The sequence below is a fragment of the Primulina tabacum genome, chromosome 1 (genome assembly GCF_025594145.1).
Source record: "Primulina tabacum isolate GXHZ01 chromosome 1, ASM2559414v2, whole genome shotgun sequence".
In the NCBI taxonomy this organism is placed as follows: Eukaryota; Viridiplantae; Streptophyta; class Magnoliopsida; order Lamiales; family Gesneriaceae; genus Primulina; species Primulina tabacum.
The window spans coordinates 49813436-49830379 of NC_134550.1; the positions used below are offsets into that span (position 1 = coordinate 49813436).

A 16944-nucleotide genomic window follows, 5' to 3' on the forward strand; every position below is an offset into this window, starting at 1 on the left:
GGTCGAGGTCGAGGTCGAGGACGTGGTCGTGGACGTGGAATTGGCCGTGGTCGTGGTCGAGGCCGTAGTTTTGAAAACAATAGAGATAGTTATTTTTATAACTCATCTCAAAAGGGCGTCACGAACCACCCACAGAAAAGGCATCATGAGAACATGAATGTTAATGAAAATCACTCGAAAAGATTTGAAAGTTCTTGTTTCAGATGCGGCACTCCAGGACATTGGTCTCGTATTTGTCGAGCCCCTGAGCACCTTTGCAAGCTCTATAAAGAATCGATAAAGGGGAAAGAAAAAGAGACCAACTTCACTGAACGCAGTGATCGTTTGAGTGATTCAACTCATTTTGATGTTGCTGATTTTATGAATGATTTCTCTGGAAATGATCAATATGTTGGTGGGATAGAAATGAACAATATTGATGCTACTGATTTTCTCAATGATTTCTCTGAGAATGAACAATATAATGGTAGAATATAAATGTACAATAATTTATTTTTCATGTATTCATATAATAATGTTTTATTATACAATTATGATATGTGTTATATTTACATATGTATTGTCAGTAATCTTATTTCATTGCATATTTTTTTTTAAGTTCAAATATGAAAATGCTATGAGCAAAGCTAAAGTTTGCATACCCGATAGTGGTACAACGCACACTATCCTCCGAGATAAAAGATATTTCTTGGAACTAAAACCAACAAAAACAACGATGAATACAATATCAGGTCCTGTAGACTTGATTGAAGGATGTGGTAAAGCACAATTTTTGTTACCTAATGGTACAAAGTTTTTGATCAATGATGCTTTATATTCACCACAATCGAAAAGAAATTTGTTGAGTTTTAATGATATATTTCCCATGGGTATGATACTCAAACAATGAATGAAGGGAATGAGAAATATATGTGTCTTATCACATATATATCAGGAAAGAAATATGTGATTGAAAAACTACCAATGCTCCCTACTGGATTGCATTATACACATATAAGTCTCATTGAATCAAACATGGTATTAGATAATTCTTCAATATTAACCAATTGACATGATCGATTAGGACATCCTGGTTCAACAATGATGCGAAGAATTATAGAAAATACACATGGTCATCCGCTGAAAGACCAGAAGATCTTTCAGAATAATAAGTTTCAATGTAAAGCATGTTCTCTTGGAAAACTTATTATAAGACCATCACCAGCCAAAATCCAAACTGAATCACCAATGTTTCTTGAACGTATTCAGGGTGATATTTGTGGACCAATCCATCCACCATGTGGACCATTCAGATACTTTATGGTCTTGATTGATGCCTCCAGCAGATGGTCACATGTATGTTTATTGTCAACTCGAAATGTTGCATTTGCAAGATTACTTGCTCAAATAATAAAATTGAGGAATCAATTTCCCGATTATACAATCAAGAAAATTAGACTTGATAATGCTGGTGAATTTACTTCCCAAACTTTCAATGATTATTGTATGTCTATGGGAATCATTGTTGAGCATCATGTTGCTCATGTACATACACAGAATGAATTGGCTGAATCATTGATTAAACGTCTGCAAATGATTGCTAGACCAATGATTATGAAAACAAAGCTCCCTATTTCTATATGGGGACATGCAATTTTACATGCTGCTTCAATAATTCGCATCAGACCAAGTGCATATCATAAATACTCCTCATTGCAGCTTGCATTTGGTAAAGAACCAGACATTTCTCATCTGAGAATTTTTGGATGTATGGTGTATGTGCCTATTGCACCACCGCAACGAAAGAAAATGGGACCTCGAAGAAAGGTTGGAATTTATATCGGTTATGATAGTCCATCAATCATTCGATATCTTGAACCTCAGACAGGCGACGTGTTCACAGCACGTTTTGCTGATTGTCATTTTAATGAGGAAATCTTCCCAATGTTAGAGGGAGAACAAAAACATACCGAAAAGGAAATTACATGGTATGTATCATCATTGTTACATCTGGATCCAAGAACAAAACAATGTGAAAAAGATGTACAGCAAATTGTGCACTTGCAAAGAATAGCAAATCAAATACCAGAAGCATTTGCAGACACAAAAGGGGTAACTAAATCATATATACATGCTGCAAATGCCCCTGCTCGAATTGAAATTCCGAAGAAACAAATTGAAAATACTCATGATGTCATTAAACGCCTGAAGCGTGGAAGGCCAGTCGGTTCCAAGGATAAAAATCCTCGAAAAAGAAAATTCATAGAGAAACACGATGATCACAAAATAAAGAATGATGTTCCTGAAGAAACACATGATGATCACAAAATAGAGATTGGTGTTCCTGAAAAAACACATGATGATGAAAATGTTCTGTCAGAACCACAAACTGACGAGAATCATGAAATCTCTATCAATTATATTAATACTGGAAAAATATGGAACCGAAAAGATATAGAAGAAATTGATGATATATTTTCTTATAATGTGGCAATCGACATCATAAATGATAATGAAGATCATGAACCAAAATCTTTTGGTGAATGTAAAAATCGGCATGATTGGATAAAATGAAAAGAAGCCATCCAGGTTGAATTGGATTCGCTAAATAAACGTAATGTTTTTGGACCTATAGTCCTTACACCTGAAGGTGTAAAACCTGTTGGATACAAATGGGTTTTTATTAGAAAGCGAAATGAGAAAAATGAAATAGTAAGATATAAAGCTCGACTTGTTGCACAAGGTTTTTCTCAAAGGCCTGGAATTGATTATGAAGAAACGTATTCTCCCGTGATGGATGCAATTACGTTTCGGTATTTGATTAGCTTGGCGGTATCTGAAAATTTAGAAATGCGTCTTATGGATGTTGTTACAGCTTACTTATATGGATCACTTGATAGTAATATATATATGAAAATCCCTAAAGGATTTAAGATGCCTGAAGCACAAAGTTCAAAACCCAGAGAATGTTATTCTGTGAAATTACAAAGATCGTTATATGGGTTAAAGCAATCCGGCCGAATGTGGTATAATCGGCTAAGTGATCACTTGATGAAAAAGGGATATGTAAATAATTCAATATGCCCTTGTGTTTTCATTAAGAAAACAACATCCGGATGCGTAATTATTGCTGTATATGTTGATGATTTAAACATCATTGGAACAAATAAGAAAATTCAAGAAGTTGTGTCATACTTGAAGGAAGAATTTGAAATGAAGGATCTTGGAAAAATCAAGTATTGTCTGGGTTTACAAATTGAACAAAAAGAATGTGGAATGTTTGTTCACCAGACAAATTATACAGAAAAGATCCTTAAACGTTTTAATATGGATAAATCAAATCCTTTAAATACTCCAATGGTTGTTAGATCATTAAACATAGAAAAGGATCCATTCCGTCCATGTGAAGATGATGAAGATATTCTTGGTCCAGAAGTACCATATCTAAGTGCTATCGATGCCCTTATGTATCTTACAAATTGTACAAGGCCTGATATATCTTTTGCCGTAAATTTGTTGGCAAGATTTAGCACATATCCAACAAAGAGATACTGGAACGGAATTAAACATATATTCCGTTATCTACGAGAAACGACAGACTTGGGACTTTTGTATTCAAAAGATGTTAATCCAAGTATAATTGGTTATGTCGATGCTGGATACTTATCTGATCCACACAAGGCACGTTCCCAAACTGGATATGTATTTACTCGTGGAGGCACTGCAATTTCTTGGCGTTCACAGAAACAAACGCTCGTAACAACTTCATCAAATCATGCCGAGATTATTGCACTACATGAAACAAGCCGTGAATGTGTGTGGTTAAAATCAATGACCCAACATATCCAAATCTCATGCGGATTATCATTCGACGAGAAGCCTGTGATACTATATGAAGATAATGCTGCATGTGTTGCTCAAATGAAAGAGGGATACATAAAAAGCGATAGAACTAAACATATTCCTCCTAAGTTCTTCGCATTCACCAAAGAGCTAGAGAAGAATAAATGTATTGATGTTCGTCACATTCAATCAAGTGAAAATTCATCAGATCTCTTCACAAAGGCACTTCCTACGTCAATATTCAGAAAGCACATATATAATATTGGGATGCGCAATCTACGAAATTTGTGAAGAATTGTTCGTGTCAACATGAGGGGGAGCTTACGTGACTGCACTCTTTTTCCCTTACTATGGTTTTTATCCCAATGGGTTTTTCCTAGTAAGGTTTTTAACGAGGCAGTATAAAAACACGTAATGAAGACAATCATTATAATCATCATCACAAGGGGGAGTGTTGAAAAATAATATTTAAAATGTGTGTATTGAATATTTGAATGTTGAATATTTGAATGTTGAAAATAAGAGTTGTAAAAATTAGAAATTTGTGTGTGATGGTGTAGGTAATGATGTATTTTATTTTTGGATTATTTGTAAAATATTCTATAAATAGGCTCACCATTTGTGAAGAAATTCACAATTGAGTAGAGAGAAAAATATTATAAAGTGTGTAGTTTGGTAAATTTTAAGAGTTTGAGATTTTTACTTTTTACCATAAATTTTTACTTTTCACAACAGTTCCCATATAAATCGATAAGAATTTCGATTACTTAACTTAAATTAACTAATTCAATTAAATTGGATAAAGGAAAATAATAAATCCAAATAAATTAAAACTACGAAAATTTGCCAACTAGTTCTAATGGTTAGTTAATGACCGTGGAATAATTCTAATTCAGAGAATGACACCAAACTCCACGTTGTTGATACGTGTTAAATTACAATTAATTATCTGAACGACGTTTTTCAGTCGTGGTGAAATCTTATATATTAAATATATATTTCAAGAATTATTTAACAGCTCAATTATTATTTATAAAAATAGATTTCATTTATTACTAATTGAATTTAATTAGATTTAAAAACATTAAATTTTCACGAAATTTCGGTTTTAACATAAAATCGCTGACTGAAACTGAATACAAATTTTAGTTAGTTTAGTTATATGTTGATTGAGGCTCAATTAATAGAATTACAATTAATTATCAAATAATATTTATTAAATTTAAATCTACAGCAGAAAATTGCTTTAAAATACTTTAAAATGGACCTCAGGATCAGAAGATCACCATTAATGACGACCGAATAAGAGGTTGTAGATATACACCCCATGACCCAAGCAACTAACCCAAGCCAGATATAACATATGTATGGAGGGGAGGGAGCTTTCATTGGTTTGACGGTTTCTCTATATATTGTTTTTTTATTTTTTATTTTTTGCTTTCTTGTACCTAACAGCGTACTCCGATCCGGCCAACTCGTGTGAGTTTTCGACATTCTGTCAGACTTGAAGTTAATACTCACCATGCACACTGCATGCCTGTTATGGAAAGTAAAGTATTGATTGAAAAATCTAAGAATGTAGAGATAAAAAGAATCCGAGTTTCAGCGGGCAATGTCTCATCATTATTCAATAAAATTTGAAGTTTTTGTGTCCAAGAAAATGAAAACGGAGGACTGAATACTTGTCAAACCAGTCCTTAAATTATTATAAAATTCTTGCATGCAAGCTGTGATATCGCTGCATACTTTATTCAAATAGTGTTTCTTAAACAAGCAAATCTAGTTATTCTCGTTGTCTTTGGTTTCTGAGCCGTCACTCTCGAAGTTTGTCGCCACTGAACTCCAATGGCATCTTCCATCCATGCCTGGAACAACTGAATTCTGCATAAATAATAATATATATATTAATAACGGACTATATATGTATATAAAAACACAAACACATGCTTCGAGGTTTGATCGGTTTTAATAACATTATTGCTTCACATTTGTGGTTGTTTTTGTAAGAAATATTTATTCAAATTGTCAGAAAAGTTTTTTGGATATCTAGGACTACTCTTTCATTTGATTAATTAGTTCAAATTTGAGTAAATTTAGTTGAGACCTGCTGTGGGTAAACTTGGTTAAAGTGATATGGGCCTGGCCCCAAAGTCTGAGGATTCATCACAGGTCCTTGTGTCACGCCAGAGAAGTTCTGCATCAAGCAATCCATATCTGTAAAGCTAAAGAAGTCATCAGATGGATGCCTCCTGATGCCATGGGATTTGCCATTCAGGCCGGGCTGCGGTGGATGCTCGTATGCTGCTGGCGGAAGTCCCATTTTTCCATTCTCAGCCTTATCCGGGGTCTCGGTTTCAGAGGTCGATCTTGGTTCAGATTCTTGCTTAGCCAACTGGGGCATCGACCCAAATCGCCTTGGCTTGTAGTTGGACATATTGAGATCAGAAGACGCTTGAGGGGAGTTTTGTTGGGATTTCCTTTCATCCGGTGATCGCCAATTGTCATTCCGACATTTCTAGGTGTATAAAATAGAAAAAGGTTAGATAAAATGATCTGTAATATGTCACTGCATGCACACTCGGGACAAACCTGCAGATGACTAGCAACTTGCATTCTTGTCAAACCAGGTGTATTCATTAGATCAAGAATCTCTTTCGGGAAGCATCCTACGCATTGAAATATGTTAACAACACGTGAATTTAAGCCAATATTATAGTAATAATATATATAAAAGAATCGAAACGATATCTACAAAATTTATTTTACCGATGTAAAAAAATTTCGAAACGATTAAAAACTGGCATGGGACACCAAAGAAAAAGGGCAAGAAACTTACTTCCTTCACCAAGTGTCCTAACAGCATCCATAAACTTCGCATGAAGATCCTGAGTCCACTCCGTACACACCTTTCTCCTAACCTTATTAACCCCAAGCATATGATTCTCCGGACCATATATGCCATCCTCGCGCCAACTACCCTTTTGCCCCATTAACTTCTTGCCTAATTTACCCTTATTGTTCATCATCATCATCATGTTGCCGTTGTTGCCTCCATAGTTATAGTTATGACCGTTGTAATCTTCTCCGTTATAGATTTCCATACCTCGTACTTTGTAATTACCCGCGGCTGCTGCTGCTTCCGGAAGTCTCTCTTTTTCACGAACCATTCGGGTTTTTTCCTTGAGAACATATTGCCACAGGCACCTCAGGATCTCAAGTGTTGCAGGTTTTTTGATGAAAAGGAAGGCACCATTCTCCAGAGCTTTCATGGCCATGAACGCGTTATCGTCCGCCGACATTACTTAAAAACAGCAAAATGAAAATTATATTTTTTGAATGAAATGAAATGAAACTATATATAGAGAGAGAATCATTATGATTATAAAGTTAGGTACACACACACATACTTACAAATGACTGGTAAATCCATGTTGACAGAGAGTTGGAGAAGCTTGAATCCATGCAGGTCTGGCGAGTTGACATTAGCCATCACAATGTCGAATTTGGCCTTTCCGCTTGAGATCATTGATATGGCAGCAGAAGCAAGTTCAACAAATGTAACTGAAACAACAAAGGCAAATTATGGAGTAGGTTACTTCATGGATAAGATGCATTATGTTATATTATGTCTCGTTGCACGTGTTTATTTATTTATAAAAAAAAATTCTTTGGATTATAATCATTTTTTTTTGTAATTGATTTAATTGATATTATAAATAGGAATAATATTATAGTTGTCAAATTTAATTTTTGTGAGGGTATGATAGTAATTTTATTCTTGTGTGATAATATGGTCATACCAACAAGGGGTTTTAGTTTAATGTATAGTATAGAAATATTATGGAGAAAATAGCATTTTCGTTCTTGTGTATTTGTTTTTTTGAGGTTGTCGAACTTCACTTTTAGTCCATTATATTTGTTTTTAGTTAATATTAGTCCTTTTAGCGATATGACATTGATATGTATAGTGTTATATCAACATTCTTCATGAAACAGACCTAAAATCAGAAAATACAAAAGCAGAACTGAATTAGAATTATGAAAAACCAAAATTACAAAAATAAAAATACACACTAAAAATTGGTTTTGTATGCGTCAACCACATTGCAAATACCAATTATCAAGATCTGTCCCACATGAGATCAAATCAAGAGATCTGTCTCATGTAGTCAAATACTAGCCTTCAGTGCTGTCATCCAAAGAATAGAATCATTTCACACACATATATATAGATAGATAGATAGATTTGCTTTCTCCAACATTAGAATAAATTGTGTACCTCGGTATGAGCACATTTCCAGCATCTTAGCAGTGTTCATTAGTGATTCAGTCTCATGATCCACAACCAACACATGAATCTCATGCACCATTGCATGGAATGAAGCCATTGGAATGCTCGTTCCTTCATTTCCCCAAACGCCACCAAAATCCCACATAGCCATGATCTCCAAATAATTTCTCTACACAAGAAATGTAAAACAGTTGATCATTAATGATAGACATAAATCTAAATCTCCAAACATTATAAAATCTAAAGATTCGAATCATATTTAATTTTCGTTAATATATGTGTGATGCATAAAGCGAAGATCAAAAGGTTATATAAATCATTATTTTTAATAAAGATCTTTTTGATAACGCTCTCCGACATGATCGGTTTGCTGCGAGATCCTTATCATAAAAGTCATTATTTTAAAGCGAAATGTGAAATGAAAATGATTGAAATCAATTCAAGGGAAAGGTAGTGTACATTTGAGTACCCAATATAACTAGTGATGCAAGATTTAGAGTGGGGAGTATAGAAAATCGATGGGATGTATTTATAGGAGCCAATGCATGGCTGTGTGTACTCTTCATTGTAGATTATGCAATGTGTATGATTGACTTTGGAAAGATTACGAATTTCTGTAATTTACTTTCCTTTTAAAAGCTCGATTTTTTTTAATAAAAACAAATAATTCAATTCTGTATAAAAATGGGGTTTCTGACCAAATTCCAGTCAACATTGTACACAACATAGGAAGTCTTTAAATGCTCTTATTCATTTCTCTTACTCATTCTTGGTGTCAAGATTATGTATGAATTATTACATAATCTTATTAATTTGTGGACTGATAAGTAGGAGACAAGTGTCAAAAGTCAAACCCTAATAATAACTAAAAGAATAATATTTATTAAACGTTATCAGAAATTATACTTATAACTTTACTGTAAAAAAATATTATTATAATATTTCTTATCATTAATTATTTTATGCCATAAAATATCTACTTATAAATTTATGAATATGTTAATGTGATAAATTATATTGAATTCATTGTTATAACTGAATCAATATCTTTAGACAATTAATTTATTTTACTTTATTAGTTAATTTAATTATTTTAAAATAATATAATATTGTAAAATTATATTTTATACATAAATAAATTATTAGGAATTAATTTATTATAAATAATTATTACTTGACAAAAACTTGTGTGAGACAGTCTCACGGGTTGTACTTTCTGAGATAGATCTATTATTTGGGTCATCCATGAAAAAGTATTACTTTTTATGCTAAGAGTATTATTTTTTATTGTGAATATCGGTAGGGTTGACCCGTCTCACAGATAAAGATTTGTGAGACCGTCTCACGAGAGACCTACTCTTATTACTTTCGCTATTTTAGATATTAAACCTTAAGAACTATTAATATTTACATTATATATTCGATACGAGTTAATTAGATACTACAGTGGGGTAGTATCACCGTTGCAAGTCGACCATACGTTAAATTCTTTTATTTAATTTGTAGTGTTCGTTGGACGATTATCATTAAACAAAAATAACTATAACGGTTATTATCAGGAGTCGTTGGGGTTGTTTCGCTTAGTTAAATGTATGGCGATATATTTAGCAAATAAAGTTGATTAATTAAGTATTTATAACATAATTAACATGAATAATAAATAATTTTAATCATTTTGAAATCTAAATAATTTTTATTAATTAAATTAAAATAAAATAAATGTGGAAGTAAATTCAAAATTAATAATCCTAGTAAAATCCTAATTTAGTTCCTTATAATAAAACATGTTATTTTGATTTTGGTAAAATAACATGTTAATATTGTATCCAAGATGGCTTTCCTGAAAATTATACCATCATGCTAAGTGGTTTCTGCAGCGAGGAACTGGCCACGACCTGACATGGGGTCTATGATTGGATGTCGCTTTAGGGTTCATACATCATTGTTGGTATAAAAATATTATTATTATTATATATTAATTGTAGTATGATATTTCATTAAATTAATTCAAATAAATGTTCAAAATACATTTTATTCTACTATACGAGTCCAACGATTTCAAGGATAAAAGGGTTTCACTTTTCATAACGTACCCTTCATTGACGTCTAGCTATACAAAGAAAGTAAAATTTTTTAAAAAAAAAAAAAAGTTCGTGTCTATCAAAGTAACCTTGTCCGAACGGGTTGCATCATGTGACGAAGGTTGTAAAAAATATTTGACCAAAGTCATTTTTCAAACTAACCCAAAAGTTCATTGTTTATCACCTCCTTGTAACAAGTGATCGATCGTTTAGGTAATCGAATTTCAGCATATGTTTTTGTTAGCCATAAATATTTTCCAGCCCGTTTCATCATTTGGAGCAAATGATTTAGATGGCAGTTAAAATTTGATCATTCCATGGGTCTTGATTGCAAGACCAATAAGTGGAGAAGGGGGGAGTAATTAACCGTAAAGTTATGGAAATAAAAGGAGGAGGATGGTTAGCAAACGGCATCAGTACTCAATCATCTAGAAAAATCTCCAGACAAAATCTGCAGAATATAATTTCTCTAGTTTCCATTAAGAAAATCATCTTACTTAGCTTGCAATTTTGTCAAATTTCTTTGTTCACAGTTCCTTTTAGTATTTAGTTTGGATCCTTCAACTTTATTTCGCATTCCCTTTTGTACAAAAATGTTGGTTTTACGTTCGTAATGACAGTTTGTATTCATGTTGTTTACGAATTTAATGTCCTAGCGGCTTTATTTCAATTGGTATCCAATCGAGGATGTTAGAACTAATGACCAAATCGGAGATTAACGACCAAAGTAGGAAACATCTGTCAAGAGTGGTGGAAATCCCGGTTCAATCTCAAATGTTAGGACCCTCTCCCGGTTTAGTCCTAAATATTTCAACATTCCAAACATTTCAAAAAAATGCCCGAGTTGAACCTTATGTCTATTTGCTGGTTAAAACTAAAGGGAATGGCTCAACCATTGAACTTAGAGGCCCTGAAATTAGTGACAGTGAGTTGTTAGAAAATGAAATGCTCCAAAGCCAAAATACTCCAAAGTCATCTTCGGTTACGAACCATAATGTAAATTCACTAAGGGGGAAAATGTTGTTGATGAAAGAAAAGTTTCAAATGAGTTCGTACAAGATGATGAGGATGATGTTTGTGAAAGTGAAAATGGCTTTAGAAGAGTTTGTGATTCTGATCATGATGAGGAAAGATTAGAATATTATCTCACATTTGGTCCAAAGAAGGAAAATGTAATTCCAGATTTAAAGCTAGAATTCATTTTCAACTCGAAGAAAGAAGGAGAATTCACAATCAAAACTTATTGCATCAATCAAGGAACGACGATGAATTTCGTGAAGGATGAAAATATTAGTCTTTGGGCACAATGTAAGTATGATAGATATACATTGATGATTCATGTAGTAAGGATGAGTAATGATAGTTGTTGGCAGGGAGAGTTTAATATGATGATCACAATAATTTCTTTAGGATTTAAACAACAGTTATATCAACTCAAGTCGGTTAGTAGCTAGAGAGTCTGGTCGAAACCTATGTGACAAATCCTAAATAGGGAACAAAGAATTTATAGAAGATATTTGTAGAAAATTCATATGCAATGTATCGAGAAAGGTGGTTTATTCAGCAAAGATAAAGGCACTGAAGTTGCTGCAAGGGGCAGCATGAGAAATTTAGAAAGACAGAGAATTATCTGTGCAGAGTTGAATAGATCAGACAAAAGGGCCATGAATCGTTAGGGTTTTTTCACTTGACATATCTTTGGTTAAATGTTCGAAGATATATTTCGAAAATAAATTTTATTAATTACATATTTCTAACTTAATTAACATGAATAATAAATACTTTTAATCATTTTGAAACTTAAGGGTGCATTTGGGGATATGGATTTGAAATATATGGATTTTGATTACAGTTTTGTTGTTTACAATGAAATAATAGATCATATCTTAAATACACATCTTACTTATTTAGACATTAGTAATACAAAGTAGAATGTATTTAAAATTATATCATTATTTAGTGAACTAAAATCCATAATAATTAACATGAAATATTATATAAACATGTAAGAGATTGATTTGATGTTTGACGGGTTGCATAATGTGATGAAGATAAAAAAAATATTTGATCAAAATCATTGTTAGGATCGGGTTTAGAGTTTAGAAAATAAGGTGAATAAACTCTTGAAACTCTTTTAAAAATATTTGCGCTTGGGATGATTCTCAATCCGGACTCAACAGCTATTAACTGTAAAAGTTCTTTTCTCGATTGGATTGATACCACTGGACCACTTTAAATTGTTGTCAAAGTGCATAAAGGTCCGACTAGATCTGGATAATAATATAGTAAAGTGATTAAGAGTAATGAAAACAGGAAAGTAAAAAGCGCGGTAAAGTAACCAACACAAGAGATTTTATGGAAGTTCGAAAGTTAATATGCCTTCTACTTCTCCCTTCTTCCACTTAAAAAAAAAATCACTAGAAAACTTTGGTTTACAACAGCTTGTACAAACCTACTTCAATTTAGAACTTATCATTTGTCTAAATTGAAACTCATAATACAACTCAAACAAAATACAACTATAATATTAGAATCATGCGATTCAATAGGTGAACACTATTGACAATTAGTAATGATCGGCTTGAGAAGTTGTGAGAAGCCATGGTTGATTATTAATGATCTATAATAAACTTGAAAAGTGAAGGCAAATGAGCGGTTTGAGAATATGTTAAGTAAGGGTGCTCGAAGATCATGAAAATTGAGAACTTGTAGACTTGTTACGTTTTCCGAGGGCTTAAAATGAAAAAAAAAAAACCTCTCAATTTATAATTGCTCTTGATTCCAACGTTCAAATCCTTGCAACATTCGACTTTTTCTTTTTTTGATGCGAAAGAAACTTTGTTTCTGTTCTTACTTGATTCATCGTACACTGAATTAAATTATTGTTGGCTTCTTACCAAAAATGGAAACAAACGGCTCTGAAAAGTTGATAATTATAAGAGAGAAGACTGTAATTATTCTGTCTTATTGAGACACATTCTGGTCTTCTGATAGCCTTGTTTCTTGTACTTAATTGGTCAAAAAGATGTTTTGATATAACAGAGTTGGTTGGTAGTATTGCTTTGAACTTTTTAAAGTCTACCTTGAAGACCAAATGCACTGAGTTTTGAGAAGTCCAGTTGGGCTTGAAAATGTTTGGTTTGAAAATCAAATAGTTCAGCTTGAACACCCCACCCCGACTAGACATATCATCAAATAGTTCAGCTTGAACACCCCACCCCGACTAGACATATCATCTGGTTGAGCACTTAAATGATCAAGCTTAAGCAACCTGATTTTAGAAGGCAATGCGGCTAGGCTTCTTGAACTCCGGCTCGAAACATGTATACACATAAAAATGGTGGTTGGACCCCATAACAGTTAGTACTATTTGTTATCACAAAATTAAGGAATTACAATATAAATATTTTCTCTTTTTTTGTGACGACAAAACTAAGCCTGAAAAACAAAGATAATACAATACACCAGTATGAACGATATATGATAAAAGATAATGTATTTCATTGAGTTAATAACATTTTTACAAAACAAAAGTATTAAAAGATTATTACACCTGCATAAGCTATACTAGTTCATAAACTGGTTGCTGATCATATTTCCATCGGCACTTCCACTACCTTGGCTCTTTTGGTGTTGATCTTGAATATTCTTCCTCCTCCTATCTTCCTCGACCTTTTTCCAGGCCTCTTCCTGCCTGTTCTTCGTATCCTCATTCTTCTTATTTATTTGATTTATCTCTGTTTTCTCTTTTTTTATTTATCACCACGCTGCGTATAATCTAATATTTCTAGCAACTGGCTGTCAATGGTAGTTTGAACATTGGCGATTATAGCCTCAAGCCTATTCTATGTTTGAGTGATTTGAACAGAGGGATGCAAAGGTATTATTGTTGTGAGTCTTGGGGGGCAACTATCTTGTCAAAGAATGAGGGCCATAGACTTTTGAAGAAAGATAACTTCATCCAACAATTGTTTCCTAAAGTTCTTAAAGCTGTTGGTAGATGAGGGATACACAAAGCACGTTTTTAGTGAAATACACATTTCTTTTTTAGTTCAGTATAAATAGAATTTTTTTTCCTTTTTGATGCAACTTTGGTAGCTCATTTTTTTAAATGTAATCTGAATAATTATGGAGTGTGAGTCGAGCAATGCTAATCGCATTACATGCTAAAAATAAGACTGGATTCATCGATGGTACGTGTAAGAAGCCTACTCTTGAACAACCAACTTTGCATCAATGGGAGAGATGCAATGTGTTAGTGTTGTTGTGATCATGAATTCATTTTCAAAAGAAATTTTTGAGGGAATTGTTTACGCAATTGATGCATCTGCTGATTGGAATGATCTCAAGGATCAATACGATAAACTTAATGGCTCACAGATTTTTGCTCTGCACCAAGAAATTGGACGTTGACGCAGGCTAGCAACAGTACTGTATCGAGTTACTGTTGTAGGTTGAAGCAGTAGTGGGATGAATATTCATCATTGATTGTATTTCCGTCATGTGAATGTGATATTGCGATACAATACATTGCACATGATCAGCAACAAAAGCTTCTGCAATTTTTAATGGGACTCAATGATAGTTATGCCCAAATTTGAAGCCAAGTCTTGATCATGAGCCCTCTTGCCTTTTGTAGGTCTAGCATTCTCAATTATATCCAAAGAAGAATCGCATAGGTCACACTTTCTACGGTTGAATTGCCATCAACATCCCTTTTCTCTGTACAAGGCAAGCTGGATAATAAAAAAAGATATACATTATCATGTGACTATTGTCACTGGAATGGTCACACCAAGGAATTTATTACAAACTTGTTGGATATCCTCCGGGTCACAAGCTGTACAAAGCTAACAACAATTAAAAGAAAAGACAGAATAAAAGAGTCTGCAAGGATATTCCTAGAAATCAGAAATCGTATGCAAACTTAACTGATGTTGTACTAGCAGAGAGTTCGCCCATGACTAACACAGAAGTCATCAGTACGCCACTAGTTCAATCTTCACACCAGCTCAGTATGCCGAAATTTTAAAGATGCTTGGAACGTACAAAGTTCAATCTCCAGCTGAACCAGTTGTGAACATGGCATGTATACCTGCTAATTCGAAACTTTCATTCCAATGGATAATTGATATTGGTGCAAATGCACATATTGTTGGTGATTCTAGTATATTGTGCAGCTCTGAATCTATAGTAACATTTCTTAGGTCTGTAAGATTGCTAAATGGTAGCAAGGCTCTTGTCAGTAGGATATGATATGTTTTACTCACTGATTCCATCACCCTCAACCACGTATTGCATATGCCGAATTTTAACTTCAATCTACTTTCAATATCCTAGTTTACCAAGGATCACAATTGTTTTGTTACACTTTACCCCCACTTTTGCTTGTTTTAGGACCTAAAGACTGGGAGATTAATGAGGATTGGTAAAGAATTCAATGGACTTTGTCACCTTGACACAATATTATTTTCCAGCTCAAATCTCAGCCTAGTACCTTTCGTTCCATCTCTTGATTCTGTTTGTAATTATTTTGTTCATAATAACGGTTCAGTGGTTAATGTTTCTGATGAAAATGTTGTTTGGCATAAACGTTTAGGACACATGCTTGTATCTAGAATGCAATTGCTTCCATTTATGTAGAAATCTGTAAGTCTTCCTCATTGTTCCATTTGTCCCATGTCTAAGCAAACGAGACTTCAATTTCCTTCAATGAGCTCATCTAAGTTTTCTTGCTGTTTTGAGTTGATTCATGTTGACATCTGGGGTTCCTTCCATGCTCCTGCACATAACGGTTGGTGAGAAATATTTTCTTACAATAGTGGATGATTTTTCCAAAACAACTTGGTATTTATGTTAAGATTGTGACTTGTATCTAACTCAACCCCAAAAGCTAGCTCAAAAAGGGAGGATTGTCCAAGTCTATATATGTAAATTCCATGTATTTTATCCAACTGATGTGGAACAACTAACACACTCTCTCACGTCTAGGAATGGACATCTGGAGCGTGAAGTTTACTAATGATCCAATTATGGGCAGAATGAGTGGCCCAACAATGGGCAATCTAACACATAACGGTGGAACCTGAGCTCTAATACCATCTTAAGATTGTGACTTATGTTAAGATTGAGATTTGGACCTAACTCAACTCCAAAAGCTAGCTCAAAGGAGAAAGATTGTCCAAGTCCATATATGTAACTCCTAAATATTTTATCCAACCGGTGTGAGACAAGTAACAAAACCAACCGCATAAGAGATTTGATAAACTTCCACATCAACAGCCAATTTGTGAATTGATCTCCATTTGGGAATAAAGAGCACTATTTTTATTTCTTCATTTTCATCATCATCTTCGTTGGGATGACCAACATCATCAAATTTTGATGCATTATGTTCCGGCTGGTCATCCCCTGTGGCTTCTATGGACAATTCGGTTGTAGTGTCAAACTTCGGAAGAATTGGAGAAATTTCCTCGACTTTTCCTATGAGATTGTGACGAGATGAGGAAGGAGTGGATATGGTGGAAGTATGGTGCAGTTCTTATATGTTAACCGATTGCTCAGAAATCCCGGCTTGTTGGTCTGAGTCAAAATTTGACCACTTTCTCCACCGTTGTCAAATGAAACTACAAGAAAAATTACTCATAGAAAATAGTATTTAAAATCTGTTGTCTATGAGGGAAAAAAAATCTATTCTCGAAGCTTGTGTTGTTACAAATACAGTCAAAGACAACGATTTTAAACAGTTGT

General features: G+C 33.6%; 1 protein-coding gene across 1 annotated transcript; it reads right to left on the minus strand.

The window, feature by feature from the left end:
• Positions 1–5601: 5601 nt before the first annotated feature.
• Positions 5602–8264, minus strand: LOC142511544 (two-component response regulator ARR14-like). The gene is made up of 6 exons (XM_075619652.1): positions 8102–8264; positions 7234–7383; positions 6659–7123; positions 6412–6488; positions 5927–6337; positions 5602–5703 (listed from the first exon to the last, which is right to left on the minus strand). The coding sequence occupies exons 1-6, from the start codon at positions 8262–8264 to the stop codon at positions 5602–5604; spliced, it is 1368 nt and encodes a 455-aa protein (XP_075475767.1).
• Between the last annotated feature and the right edge of the window lie 8680 nt (positions 8265–16944).